Source organism: Myotis lucifugus, unplaced genomic scaffold, assembly GCF_000147115.1.
Source record: "Myotis lucifugus unplaced genomic scaffold, Myoluc2.0 scaffold_114, whole genome shotgun sequence".
NCBI lineage: Eukaryota > Metazoa > Chordata > Mammalia > Chiroptera > Vespertilionidae > Myotis > Myotis lucifugus.
Window position 1 is genome coordinate 1,755,409 of NW_005871162.1, and position 15,916 is coordinate 1,771,324.

General features: G+C 36.5%; 1 protein-coding gene across 2 annotated transcripts in view; it reads right to left on the reverse strand.

Annotated features, from left to right (window-relative positions):
• The window catches only part of ZFPM2 (zinc finger protein, FOG family member 2), a 330,056-nt gene that overhangs the window by 198,348 nt on the left and 115,792 nt on the right, over positions 1-15,916 (reverse strand). For both annotated transcript variants that reach the window (XM_023757791.1, XM_006093337.3), the window contains exon 3: positions 8,965-9,083. In XM_023757791.1, coding sequence (XP_023613559.1) covers positions 8,965-8,988 — 24 coding nt within the window. In that variant the 5' untranslated portion in view covers positions 8,989-9,083. The remainder of the gene's footprint in view (positions 1-8,964; positions 9,084-15,916) is intronic.

The window sequence follows — 15,916 nt, forward strand, 5'->3', positions numbered from 1 at the left end:
GCACACTGACCACCAGGGGGCAGCTTCTGCATTAATCGTCTGCCCCCCTGGTGGTCAGCGCGCGTCATAGCGACTGGTTGACTGGTTGTTCGGTCATTCGGTTATTTGGTTGCTTAGGCTTGTATATATACTAGTGGACACTCTGCCAATGTTATAACTACATCTAAATTGTAATACAATCAGTCCCTTTTGATCAGTATGCAATTGGCCTCTCTGGTTTGCTTCTACAGATTTGAATTGTGAAATAATTCTTTGGTGTTTGGTTTCCTCTTTTCTGACTCACAATCTACAGGGTGCCTTTAGTTACCTGGGTCTCCATACCAACTTATCTGCTCTCCCAAGCCCTAACCCCCTCCATAAACCAAAACCAAAACAACAAAAAACCCTACTCTAATTCTAGAAACCAGACCAACACATCATTTTCCAAGGCTCTGCTGCATTAAATGCCTCATGTCTTGCCTCGTGTCTTCTTTGAGCAGCTTCCCCATCCACTCAGCTTCCATTAATTCTCCACATAGCAGATAGAGTGTAAGAGAAGCCAGGATCTTGGCCTCCCTAAGGGACAAATCTACAACCTCCATCAATAATGAATTTCACCAGCCTCTCCCAAGAGGAACAGGGTACAATTAAAAAGGTTATAAGTCCTTGCACTACTAGAACCTAAGGGCATCTGTGAATGAAACTGGCTTAAGCCCAATTAGAGGAATCAGTACATTTGTCTTCTCTTGGAACAACCCTGCTCTTACGGTTCCCATCAATTCAGTATAAATCTGACTGATCTTATCCAAGAAGTTAATAGAAAATTGCTCACAGTGGGCGACTGCCACCTCAGTTTCCAAGCAGAGACAGATGGAATTTCCCAGATGGTTTGTCACTGGAAAGTGCGATGCTGGATGAGGCTTCACAGAAAGCATGGTAGAGCAGAACACCTTCTTGGCCTCCACCCATGTCACAGTGAGGGATCTAAAACCAATTCTGTGGTAAACAAATCATAATTGCCTCAAAGGGCTCAATATCTTGCCCTCCCTAAAGGTCTCAGAGAGTTGCAAATGTCACACTGAAATTAGTCCATATTTATCAAGAAACCATCATAGGCATATCTCCTTATTGGGTAAAAACTAAAGAAACAGATACAGTTATCCCCGCCATACTTAATTTTATACTCAAATCAGATTAAGAAAAAAACATAAGTATATAACACAGATATAAGATGGCACTGACTGTGGTAACTGTACTGCCATGTTGGGCAAATGAAGATCTCGCAGGAAACAGAAAAAAATGGATGTAAAGACTCAGGGAGAATACAGGGATCTTGAGAAAAATGAGAGGTGTACATCATTCACTACTACTGGAGAGAAGCTCACGGAAAGTATTAATTTATTCATCCTTTTTCTATTGAGATATAACTCACATATAACATTATATTAGTTTCATGTATAAGAACTTTTGAGACCTATATCTTACTCATTCTTTAATGGTTATTTATTGAGTCCTTGCTATAAGCCATACATTATTTTAGATAGGAAAGACAATTAGCATACAGTCTAGAGAGGAGAGAAATAAGTAAACAGACACAATTATGTGATAACTGCTCTTATCCTAGTAAACCTAGCGAGTCATGGAAATACTTCAGGAACAGATATCTATTCCAAACTGAAGGTTTCAGAGAAGGTCTACTCCAGGATGACCTTGAGCTGAGCCTTTAAGAATCAGAGTTAGTGTGATGAGAGTGGCAGGAAAGGGAGCGTAGGGTTTTCCAGGATGATGAAATAATATGCCCCGTGCACAGAGATGTGAGAAAAGAGTATACTCAGAGCACTACAGGAAGCTGAGGTTGAATGAAGTCTACACTAAAAGTCGGAAAAGGGCAAGAGCTGAGGAAGTATCATGATGGTCCTTCTAGGGTATCACAATGAGTTTGGGTTCCCTGTGCCCTTTAGGTTAATTTTTAGAACAAAAGGAACTAGTTTTGATTTGGGTAAAGAAAAATGAGAAAAGAAGGAAGGCAGAAAGAATAGTTAGAACAATACTGTGATAACCAAGGAGGACATGAGAGTGGCTTCAACTAAAGCAATGGTAGTAGGAACAGAAAGAAGCGAACAGCCATGAAGAGAGCAGGCATTATGGTAGTTGGTTTCTGGAAGGAAAAGGAAGACTCTTGGAAGATGTTCAACTCTGAGTAGAGGGGGAAAAAAGAGTAGTAGTTACTGGATAAAGAAGAGGACATTTAAGATCTGAGAGAAGGAGAGGTAGAAATGAAGAAAAAACAAACAAACATTGAATAACTTATAGAATGAACTTCCTGCTGAGGCAGGCACGGAGATGCAGAGATTTAGAATCAAAGGTGACTAAAAAGTTGGAAGTCAGGGAGAAGAAAGGCGAGAGTATCTGGGGAAACAGTCATAGACTCTCCTTGTGGCTGTTTATTTGGGGGAAGTCGGTGGGAAGGGCTTGCAGAGACAGGACTGCAAATTAGGGAAAGGGTAAAAAGCCACAGATAGAGATATTTTTAAATTTAAATGTCATTTGTAAATTAGTAGCTGAAGCTTTGCAATTGGATAAGCTCCCCAAGGCACTGGGAACAGAGGGAGAAGAAAGATCAGAGAGTTTGGGAAGTAAGTACAGTTAAATTCAAAAGAGCCAAGATCCAGCCCTAATCGATTTGGTTCAGTGGATAGAGCATCGGCCTGCAGACTGAATGGTCCCAGGTTTGATTCTGGTCAAGGGCATGTACCTTAGTTGGGGGCACATCACCAGTAGGAGGTGTGCAGGAGGCAGGTGATCAATGTTTCTAACTCTCTATCCCTCTCTCTTCCTCTCTGTAAAAAATGAATAAAACATATTTTTAAAAAAGAGCCAAGACCCAGCCTGATATGAGATGTGGAAAGTATGGTAGTTCTGGGCCCAGATTAGAATGAATATGAAGAAGAAGAATATAATTTACAATATCAATGAAAAGAAATATAAGACCCAAATAAAGTCATATTTCAACAAAATTATAAATTATATCGTTGAGATTCTGAAGATGGAAGGAAATGAGTGGATCAGTCAGAACACTGTTGGTAAAGAAATTCAACTAGATTGGAATTTTATTTTATAGAGCATTTATTGAATACTTATTATGTGCCAGAGGCAGAGGTCTAAAACTAAATAAAGATTTTATAAGAAAATCACTGTCTTCTAGAATCTCAGCAATCATTTGGATGTTACTTTCAAATGTACTTTATTATTATATCTTAGAGGCTGTCTTGTTACAGCTTCCCAAGAAGCTTAACCTGAGACGAATTCAAGTACAAGTAGTTTATTGGGGAGGAGGTCTCAGGAAATTTCAGTAGAGGGGTGGAGAAGAGGCAGGAAAGAGAAAGAAGCCCATGAAGAATGTGTTAAAAGCTAACTGGAGCTCAATTCCACTGAAAAACCCTGGAGTCAGTGTAGAACACTTCTCATATCCTAATGGAGAGGTTAAAAACAGGATGGCTATTTATCCACCAACTTCTATCCATTACTGGTTGAGGACAACTTCTGGAAACATTAATTTTCCAACACTTCCAGCTTTCCTGGCTTGCAATGAGTTTCCTCCTGAGGCTGGAAAAAACTCCTCAAATAGAAAGTCACAGATGTTTCCACTAAGCAGCCTTTGACAGGTGACTACTGGTGAATGCTGGAGACATATGGGTGGGGATGTACTTGCTACAGGGTGTGCATAACATGAAGCTTAAAGACTCCGGCAATGAGTGAATCAGAGGTTGGTACCAGAGGAGTTAGAACTGGAAAAAGAGAAATTGGAGACATGGAATAATTTTAATAGTTTCCTACGATGTGGATCAGGAACCATTAATTCTTTTCTCAACCACATGTCTATGATGGTAATATTTTCAAATTTTAAGGTGCAATTTAATGCATGCATTATTTCATTATCAAGTCAATAAAATGTTATCTATTTTATGCTTTTTATGTGTATTTCCTATTTGTAGAAGCCAGTGTCAACAAATGCCCCCTGGGAAAATAAAACAAGGTTCTATTCTGATTGAACAGCATCAACCAAATGAGATTTCCTTATAAAATTCCATTTGTTGAATATAAGTGGTTGTGATGAGTTTATTATGTAGTAAGTAACCTGGGACTTTCAACTTATTCTCTATTTAATTAATTGTGTATGTTCCAGCAGTTGGCTGAATAAGACTAGTTAGCTATTGGAAGCAGCTATATTCAAAAGCAAGATAAGGCAAATGTCACTTAAATTTCAGACACCTAATGTTCCCAATAAATTCACTGTTTCTTGTTACTTATTAAACACTTACCATGTGCTAGTATAGCAGAGATTTAGCATATTACAAATATATTTGTACTCAGGAGAAAATGGGAAAACTTCACAGGCACAGCCTATGAATGCAGAAGTTCTAAAACACCTTCAAACATGCACTGATCACAAATTAAAATGATAAAAAATATTCCTCATCAGTAATCTTTTGGTATTTTCAATGAATAAAACTGCAAAACTTTCAGAAACATGAAGTTTGCATCACCATGATAGCACTTAATGTAAGTTTATCCTCGGAACAGAGGTGGGATGTTGGGAAGAAAGCTAGACTCACTCACTGGCTAACCATTCAGGGGTGTAAGACTATACATGAAAAAATGGAAACATACCATGTATCAAAGACCTTTGGAGCTTGTCATCAGTGAATTTTGGGTAAAGCAGATTGTCCTCCATAATGTGATGGGCCTCATCCAATCAGTTCAAGGTCTAAATAGAACAAAACACTGGCCTCTCCAGGCAACAAGCTTCATCTGCATCACTGATTTTCCTGGGTCTCCAGCCTGCTGGCCCACACTGTACCACATCACTGATTTTCCTGGGTCTCCAGCCTGCTGGCCCACACTGTACCACAGTATAGATTTTCCACTGGCCAGTTTCTCAGTCTTTCTCTCTCTCTCTCTCTCTAGACACACACACACACACACACACACACACACACACACACACACACACGCACACCTTGCTTTCCTATTTTCCTATGTGTTCTGTTTCTCTGCAGAATCCTGACTAATACAGTCCTTGGAAATAGTCAAATTTGGGCATGTGAAATCACCAAACAACAAAGGTCTGCAATTTTACTTGTTTAATTTGGAGTGTCTTTTCAGTTTTAAACTTGATAGATTATCATGGGCCCGGTTTGTATGGTGACGGAGCAATAAGAGTAGCTATTATTTATTGATAACTCACACATGCCACTCATTTAGTCTTCACAAAAATCCCTGTCAGCGAGGTCGTATTATGATCCCTGCATGACAGATAAAATTTCTAAGACACTAATTGATGGCAACATGGGTTCTGGAGTCTAGGTTGACCTTGGGCTAGTTATTTAATGTCCCCAAGCAGCAGTTCCCTCCACTGAGACAAAGGAGATAAACACTCTTGTATTATGTGCTTGTGTAAGAATTAAATGAGATGTAAAAGCACTTTTACTCATATCTGGCCCAATGAAAGTATTAACTATATGCTGCTATTTATTATTAAACCATGAAAGCATGCAGTATATAACAAGATCATGTGGTGTGGGCAAAAGATGATTTATTTTTATGTTCAGTGTATTATATGCTTCCAAGAATAACTTCTTGTCAAATCAGTTTGTTCGGTGTTTCCATATAGCACATATTTCTTGAAATGTTCTGTGTACATCCAAATGCCTGGTACGATGCAAAGGCGTCCTGCAGAAGGTGGCATATTGCTAATGCACTTCAAGATGGGGACTTGAAAGATATAAAAAGGATTTGACATCTGGCATGGTGACTCAATTAATTACAGTGTTGGATTAATTAGTGTGCTGAATCTCCTGAGCCAACACCATGAGTCAGACCAGAGTAATATTACATTGGCTGGCGAATAAACAATTTAAAAGAATGTGCTAAATCCAAACTGATGCGAGGTTGGGTAAGGAAGAGTTAGCAGGCTAGATATTTTATAACAGGTAAAATTTATCTTCACGATATAAAATGCATATTCAAGTGTTGTCCGCATTATAAGGAGAATTAAAGTTGCAGGTGCCTTTGCATTAACTCATAGCTGCTCAAATAGACTGTGAGGAATCAGAAAAAATATTTTGCCTAAAGTAAAAAAAAAAAAATCATACCTCTAATTAGTGATGTAATTAGTGATATTTTCTCCCAGAGATTTTTTATCAATTGAAAATTTCTGTAAAAAATGGCCAATAATTTTACCATGCTAAAATCAGTTTGCAAATGCTTTTGAGGAGGCAGGATGGCACAGTTTTAAAACTGCAGAGTCTAGAAATAAAAGGCCTAAGTTTTTATTTCCTTATCTTTAAAATGCAATAAGAAAGCCAAATTTACAGGTTTGTTTTGAAGATTACATGAGCGAATCCATTTCCAACTCTCCATACAGTGTCTAGAGAAGAATACGTGTGTGGTATGTGCTAACCATCTGTTCTACAGAAATAAGAGTAGCACACACAGTAGTACTGGTAGAATTTCATGACATAAACTATATGTGAATTCTGGAAAAGAATGTTATTGAAAAAGAAAAATAGTTTTAAAGTACAATTAAGCAAAGTAACTAAGTTTTTCAATAGAGAAATTGTTTAAGAAAATAACATAAGTTAGATATTTAACTAAGAGAAAAGAAGAAAAGAAGGGTATTAAGATTGTTTTTTATAAAGAACTATTACCCACTACTGGTTTTTGATACCCCAAAGAGTATTCATACACTCCAAAGAGTTTCAAAAATTCTGAAAACTTTATATCTAAAAATCAAATACTTTGAAAAATATAAAACATGACATAAAATAGGTTTAGAGTGGTACAGGACTAGGGAAAAAAAATCCAAAATGATATCATCTGTCAAAAAATTATTCAGGAAATTACTTCACTGACAAACTTTCACAGATAGATTTTCCATACATCCCAATTTAGGATATGCTAAAAATGTATAAAAGCACCACTCTACATATATGTAGATAATGACAAAAAGAGTAATAAAAATTTGCATTTCTCTATAGATATTAGAAGGGGAAAATGTTCATTTCTTGCACCAGTAATCAGTGCCACTTCAGTGCCACTTTTGAAGAACTATCAGAGAAATGACTACAGGTTGTGTTGGCATCTGATATGAGTGATGAATAAGATAAATATCTTCTTGCCTAAAACATTATCAACAGTGCTAGACAACCAATAGAAACCTCCAGATAAATGGGTTTAGAATAGCATTTAACTCAACCTATGATGTTTAGACAATTTTATTCTTTTTGACTTTGCTTGAGGAATCAGTAAAGGAATCAATAGGACTGTCTATGAATACATCTCTACCAAGCAAGGCCTGCAGTGTGTGGAGGGCCACATCTCAAAATCTTTTTGAAATAGGTGCACTGGATCACCAAGAATTAAACTGCCTAGGTTATTAAATGTTGAGCCCCTCCTATCAACTTGTTTCTTAAAAAATGTAAAATCTCTTGCTTCATCCTTTTATGGAAAATACGTGAGTTTAGGAAGTAAAAAGCACACCACAAACATCTCACATGTTAATTAAAAGTTTGGTGACACAAATATTTCCTATTTATTCCACTCATTACTGTTAGCTGAACCAGTAAGTAACCTCTGTCTCATCCGCATGGCATGGGATAAGCAGAGATCTATGCATGTCAGTTTCTTTCATGAAATAACTTGAACAAGAAATTTCATTCATGTGATAAGTTGAAGAAGAAATGCAGTCTTGGTGAGTTCCGCACATTAGTCAAAACCCCTCTGGGAGTTTTTATATCTCCACAGTGTAGATAAGGTCATTTAGTAGCCATGAGACTCTCCCTACATAAATGGAATTTAGAGAGAATATAATTTCTGGATCTCCTAAAGAATATAAGACCTTTTCCTCATAAATTTTAGCCTTTGAGTTATTACATAATAGGACTGGTCCTAATTACCAGGACCTGTGAATGTTACATAACATGGCAAAGAAAAATTACAGAAGTAGATGGAATTAAAGTTGCTAAATAGCTGAACTTAAAATAGATTCTCCTTGATTACCCATGTGGGCTCAGTGTAATCACAAAGGTTCTTAAATGTAAGAGAGGGAGACAGGAGAGTCAGGGTCAACATGTGGACACCACAAAGACTCTCTCAGTGACTGCGGGCTTTGAAGAGGGAAGGAGGCCATACGCCAAGGACTGTGGGCAGCCCAGAGAAGCTGGGAAAGCGAAGAAAACAGACTGTCCCCTAGAGACTCCCCAAAGGAATTCAGTCCTACAGACACCTTGATTTTCAGCCCAGTGAGAGATTCATTCCAGAATCCAAATCTTCAGAACTGCAAGATGATAAATTTGTGTTGCTTTAATCCACCAAGTTTGTGGCAATTTGCTCTAGCAGCAGTGGGAAACTAATATAGCCAATTAAGAAATGAAATTTAAATGGAACCAAACATCCCATCTATGACTTTTAAAAAGATCTATTTAATCAGTTGTCTATATAATCTTACGTAGAGGCAAACTTTCTGATCTCAGAACTTAGAAAAACACACAAAAAACTTAACAACAAATATAATGCTAATCATTTATCCTTGCTCGTATGGGCACAAAGAGTCCTACCGAGGAATAGCAAGGTTGCTTATTTCTTGCTCTTCATGTAAACCCGTAATGTATGACAATTAATTTGCGTCATCTTAAAAACAAAAGCATTTGTATGTATTATTAAATGTGAACAGTATTAGTCTGGCTAAGCAGATAAAGCAACAACGTTATAAATTACCTTACTAAACAACCATTTAGTAATGATTAACCTGTTTCCTTCTAAATTCTGCGTATATTACTGTCAGAGACAAACCACTTGGAAAATATCCAAGTGTTGGGTCCATGAATAAGAAAAAAAAATCCCTGTTATTTTTAGTGATTTCACTGGGAAGCAAACAGATAATTTCTGAGCAATGACAAAATATGAGTTAGAACATCCACATACCAAGGAATTATTATTCAGGTCCATCTTCCCAGCGAATGGGCCCCAGGTCGTTCCCACAGGAAGTTGCTGCCGACTCTGAATTTTCCGTTCCCCATCTTTCTGACAGACCTCCAGCTCTCCTGCAAAGGATGGAAACAAGTATTTGCACTTGTGAGCTTTAACAACAGCCACCTCTGTTTGTGCGTTTGCTTTATGTGCACAACACCCTCAGCACTCATATAAAGAGAATTAATTATGCTTGTCTAAAAAAACAACTGATCTTATTATCCTAGGAGGAAAATAAAATTTGTCCTTATAATTGTACTCAAATTTAGTCCCATTTTTTTTCTTGCACCTTTGCACACACATCATCTACTGAAGTCAATTCTATTTAGCAAGTCCTAAGAACCAGAAATAATACTTCCTCAAAAGGCATTGGTCCAATGTTGAAACAGATAGACAAGAAACATTAGTACAATGAGGTAGAGCTTAAATTCTTATTATGTCATCACCAATGTAAGTGAAAAATTACAACTAAAGATATCTATCTTAGGCAGTAATTTTACTGTAATTATCCAAGACTTGAACGAAATCAGGAAAGTTTTTTTTAAGTACTTGATAATTTTCTAAAATTTTACTAGTTCCAATGAATAAAAACATCTACGTGTATAAAAAATAGAAATACATTTTTTTCCCAAATAAGAAAGGTTTGGTCAAAGTCATTTAAAAAAATTTTTCATCTAAAAATATGTTTGTATTGCTTTTAGAGAGAGAGGAAGGGAGAGAGAGAAAAACCTGGATGTGAGAGAGAAATATCAATAGGTTGCCTCTTGTCTGGGGATGGAACTCCCAACCCAGGTATGTGCTATGACCAGGAATCGAACCCACAACCTTTTTGGTATATGGCATGAAACTCCAACTGACTGAGCCACCTGGCCAGGGCCAAAGTTATTTTTATATTTAGTGCTTTAGGTAAGATTCTGTGTTAGCAAAAGAGTTTGTTTAAGAAATAAGTGAATTAATAAAAAATTACAGGAGAGCTTCAAAACTTCAAAGAATGGCCACCAGCCTAAACATTTTTGGGGATTAACAAAAAAAAATCTTAATCCGGAATTGGAGCCTCTCTCTTTAAATAATTAAATATATGCTATGTATGCCTTAAAAGTATTACCATACCATATTATCACACCAAAATTTTATCTTTTAATAAATTAATAATATAATTTATTAGTTTTTTAAATATATTTTATTGATATTTTACAGAGAGGAAGGGAGAGGGATAGAGAGTTAGAAACATTGATGAGAGAGAAACATCGTTCAGCTGCCTCCTGCACACATCCAACTGAGGATGTGCCCGCAACCAAGGTACATGCCCTTGACTGGAATCAAACCTGGGACCTTTCAGTCCACAGGCTGATGCTCTATCCACTGAGCCAAACCGGTTAGGGCATTATTAGTTTTTTTAAATGGTGTTTCTTCTCAGCCTGCTCAGCAGCAGATATAAAAATGGGAAGGACTAGAATAGGAAAATGTCTAAGTGGAAATCCATACAGAATAGGAAGTTGAGGAAAATCCTAAATAGAATATAATGTATTCAGTAATTAAATTTTCTAAATGATGTAAGCCATGGTAGGTAACATATTATGAAAATTTTGCCTTAATCTTGTCCTAGTTTTTTTATTTTTTTCAAGTCAACAACTACCTTTAAATATGAACACCTAATCATGATGATTTTAAAAGCAAAACCATCAACCTGAGTTCAATTATATCTCTTCTTTACATCTCTATGTCTGTGTCACTTCCTTTGAATAGTTAAAATACCAGACATTACATTTCATGTTTTATGACTACTTACCCCAAAAACCAAGATCAAAGTATATAAATCATAATCAGCTAAAATATTGTGTAATCATTAAATTGTGTCCATTATAAAATAGAAAAATATCTGCATCTGAACAATAAACATGTAATAGAAATAATTCCATATTCACAGTGAAAAGATTCAAATTTAAAGACTGCACCTCTATTCTCCCTCCTCACACTCCCTTTCTCTCCCAATTGTCAATAAACTCAAAATGGAAGAATTCATTGAATTCATTAAGGTAAGATAAAAACCTCCCAATTTTTTTAGTAGCTCATATGATTAGTAATGAGGAAATGGACCCAGAAAGGTTCAGTATACCTGAGCTTCTAAAGAATAGTTTTAGAAATAGTTTACCTACATTAAATAATATATTAGTGCTTTAAAAAAATCAAATCATGAAGCTTATTCAGAATTCAAGGAATATGAAACAATAAAAATTTGTTATTGTGTATGTGGAATAACAAACCCATTTCTGAGATTTGCCCCTGAAATTGTTTTTCATTTCTGTACAGCCACTTTGATTAATGCATTGGAATCAAAGACCTTGCATAGAAACATCCTCAAAGACAGAGCACAGATAACAATCTACTATTTTGTCAAAAAGGAATAGGTGGGAAATGTCCCTAAAGTAAGCATATTTATGTGATATAGCAGTCACTTAAATCTTTAGACTATTACTTCTATTAGAAAAGAAACTTTTATTTCGACCTGATCGTTCTTAGTATTTCCAACCATACTTACATTTTAAACAATGCCTGTACAATTTACCATTTAAAGGTAAAATACAATTCAACCCTTAGCTAAACTCTAGTTAAGACTGTTGTTTTCTACATAAAGATGATGCCCAAATAATTTGCTCGTTTTTACACAGTAAAAAATAGTCATGTCACATTTAAGAGGAATCATGAGAATCTTTGAAAACCTTTTTAAAAAGTAATTCATCCTCTTTTTCTGCCACTGACATTTTTCATTTGAAAAGGGCTCAGATTCAAACAGTGACTTCTTATCTATGCCAGTGGATTTACAAGCAGTTTTGTCTTTTAATGGATTAATAATTACAAACTTAGGGTAGATCATAAAGTGATACCCAAATATATCCCAAATTTTGGAGGTGTCTTCCTACAATGCTTTGAAATTTTAAATAGATCACAAATACTTTATGAGCTCTTAGAGATGGCCGTAACAGAGTCCAGTAACCATTCAAGCTATCAAGTCAATCATTTCAACTTCATTAGACCAGCAGGCAAATCCCAGTCTCCTTTCTGGCCTGTCAGAAGTTATTTCAAAGTTTGGGAAAAATCCTTTCTGTTGCTGAAATAGTTAAATAAAAGTATTCATTTATTCACAACAGCATTATAGAACTGCAAAAAAAAAATAGAAAATTATTAGCATTTAGATAGTACAAAGGTTACATAGGTTAATGACAGCAAGAGAAATAAGACATTGTACAAATGGAAGTTATATTTAATTTAACTTCCAGTTGCTTAAGAGTATGATATTTTTAATTTTTTCAATGATTAATACGTGTCACAAAATAGAGGAAACATTATTGTATTAAAAGTAAGAAGATTGATTTTTAGCCCCAACTCTATCCAGTAACCAGCTGAATTGCCATGAATATGTTATATTTTTTCTGAGTTGTTGGTTCTTCACTGTTAAAGAGGGGTTTTCACTCACTTGCCATTTGGTAAGGTGTCCAGGGCACCACGACTTTCTTTCCCCAGATGTGACATATTATGAGAGAAAGAGTACTTGTGCTGATGGTCAAAGACCCAGGTCCTAGCACCACCTTATCATAGAGTGCATGTTTGATTCGAAAAGATCAGAGATTTCAAAATCAGAAAGCAAAGCTCTTATTTGATTTGTGTATTCATTCTTTTTGCCTCCATTCTTTGGTTTATTCCTTCATTTAGCCTGCTAATATTGATTGGGTGTCTACTAAATACCAGACACTGGGTGACACTCAAGCATAAAATGAAAAACAAATCTAGACCCTGGATACATTTCAGAAATTGTAATCTGTAAGGCCTGGGAAGTAGAAGCTGTAGAATTGAGTGATTATTCAGGTTTTAGGAGTTAAGGAAGAAACAATGCAACAATGATGTTTAAGTATCTGGCTTAGGCCAGTGGGCCAACGGTCATGTACCTATTGAGATTGGGAACATGGGGGGGGGGGGGCAAGACTTAGGGATAAGATGAAGAGCTATAATTTTAAAATATGTAGCTGTAAGGAAAACAAGAGGTGATTTTTAGATGGGCAGGTACAAGGCTGGGCTCAGAAGCAAGGTCATGGCAAGAATGATAAATATTGGCATTTATTCATTAATTAAAATGAGTATATGGTAATAAAGCCATAAGATAGATGATCTAGGAGACCGTGCATATTGATAAGATGAAAGGACCTAGGACAGAGTTCTGAGGATCTTCTAAAGGCGGAGTGATGGAAGAGCAGGCACAGACAATTTAGAAAGGCAAAAGAATAAAAAATAAACTAAACATGGTACCATAGCAGGCAATGGATTGATTAAGAATTTAAAGGAGAAGGGATCAATCAAGTAATGTGAAAATTTATGAGAGTAAGAAAGGGACTAGAAAGATTCCTTTTGGTAAGATGACGAGCCTGGGTATCTGGAGTGAAAGGACTTTTGTAGACTGAGAGGCCAGGACACGAACTGGAATAGGTTCAAACTTGAATTCGAGAAGAGTAAATGGAACAAGTCAGATGATCCCGAGCAAATTCCTTAACCCTTTGTACTTTACAATACGGTATTGTAAATAGGAACCTCAATACCAAATGGTTGCTAGGAGAATTAACTCAGATAACATATGCAAAGTACCTAATAATTATTTACTGTTTCACCCAAAAGAAATCAAAGCATTCTAAGAGTGTGTTCACATATTTCTAGCATCACATTTAACCATTCACCAGGGTCTGTGGTCACATTCTGTCTTTAACACCTCTATATGAAATACTCCCCATCCCTTGATTAGCATCCTTTCAAATATCTCCTGGATCCACATTCCTTACAAGCATTTTCCAGGTATTTATCAATTCAGATGTAGATGACCAACCAGCCTCAATTCACTCTAAGGCTCCAATTCTGACTCCCAATCACTATCAGGATAAACTTATTAAAACTACACTTCCATCATGTCACTCGTTGGTGAAATTACTTCACTGGCTCCCTTTTGACCATCCAACTTGAACTTCTATGTCTGACTCTGAATCATATCACAAGATTGCTCCACGGTGTCTGGCTGACTTTCTGTTCTACTCCCCAGAATACGTTCTTCTTTCATCTAATCAGGAAAGTCTTCGGCGTGCCTTCCTCATTGTCTCCAGTCTAACTCCCACACCTTTCTGAGAATTGTTCCCTCTACCTGGCAAGCACACTGTCCTCCGGGTGCCTTGACAAACCCTACTAATGTTGCAAGATCAATCCCAAAGCTAATCTCTTTCATGAAACTTCTTTGAATCCCAGAACAAACTGAGTTCTCCTTCCCTAACAGCCCCATGATATTACAGTCCAATACCACAGTTTTGTGTTAATTACTTCTTAGTAGTAGCCCCTTGATAACTTCTTTCACCTCGACACAAGTAAAAACATCATGAACTTCAGGTATATTTTGTATTTCTGTTTATTCTCTGGTAATTAATATGGGTTTTATGCCATGCAGTAATTACAAAATACAAATTGAACACTGAGCTGATTGGATAAGATTTTCATAAGATCATAAACTCCATTTGAATACAGTTAACTTTGACTTTAAAGACAAAAAAATTGTCTTAATATGTGTCTTCTTTGAATTATAACAACCTTATGTTTCATTTGTTCAATATTTTATTACATTCATACACATTTTACCTCGTTTGTGAAATGTAGAGCAAGATAAAAAATAAAGATTTTTCTCTTGTGCCCAGTTTATATTTTTACAGCGATTCTTCAAAAAGAAGCCTTATTTTTTTAACATGCTGGGTAAGTGCACACAAAATATTTGAGACACATAGGATGGACTAATCAATTTTGGTAAAAGATAATATTGTTAGTGCTGAGGGCTGTTTCTCTTATCTTCTTGATAATGCATACTTTTAAAAGTCTGTGATTACTCAAAGACTTATGATAGCTTCACTTAAAAAAAAAAAAGCCCTAAGTCAGAAATCACTACCAAACATACTGCAGCTTTTAAGATATCACCCCACTTTTTTTGCCCAAGCAAAAGAAATTTACTAGTGGAAAGAAATACTTAAAATCATGAGAGAGATACTCAAATCTTTTTTCATTGAAGGTGCTATCGAGCCATCATTTTGTTTCTTTTTAATGGGGTCCTTTTGATGCCTCTTTAGAAAGCAAAGTATATGAGAAGCGTAGCACACCAAAGGGGAACAGGCAAGCTGTGGGCCTTTTAGCACAGTTATCAGCAATCATGCTTCAACCAAGCTTAGCATTAAGTTGATGACATAAATGCATATGGTATTTACAGAACATCGCTTAACTCCAGGCTCAGATTTCACGGGACATCGCTGCAAGTAAATGAGATGACAGGAGATCATGTTTCATTTGCCGAAAATAAACTTTGGATTGGTTTGAACTTGGTTTTAGAGATATTTAACCAAATTTTAAAGCAGGCCACATGAATGGGTTCATAATGTCTACCAGGCCTTTCTAGAGCAGAAAGCTAGAGCGTCAGAACCCACATTTATATTTGCTCCATGGTTGAAAAAACAGTATACATCATGGTATCAAACATGGGCAGCCCCGAAGGCATGCTGAATTCAAAAAGCGCTCAAAGATTCAAGAAATCTCTAAACATGTTCAAAGTCAGCCAAGGTGGCTGAGCTCTGGCAGAGCTCTTGCTGTCTTATGGTTTAACCATTTGACAGCTGCTTGCCAGATACATACGAGGATTAGATGGTCATTTTACTGCTCCTTATCTTCACAGTCAAACTGCAGTCTGGTCGCGATGCATGTTACCTCCAGCATTAATGACAGCGCGTCTCATCTGCATTTTTAAGACAAATAGTGCCCTTATAGGATGCTTTGTGGATCCATCTCGAAGCTTGGTTTGGCAAGGAAATGAGACTCCTTGGCCAGTGGCGGCAAATCGCCT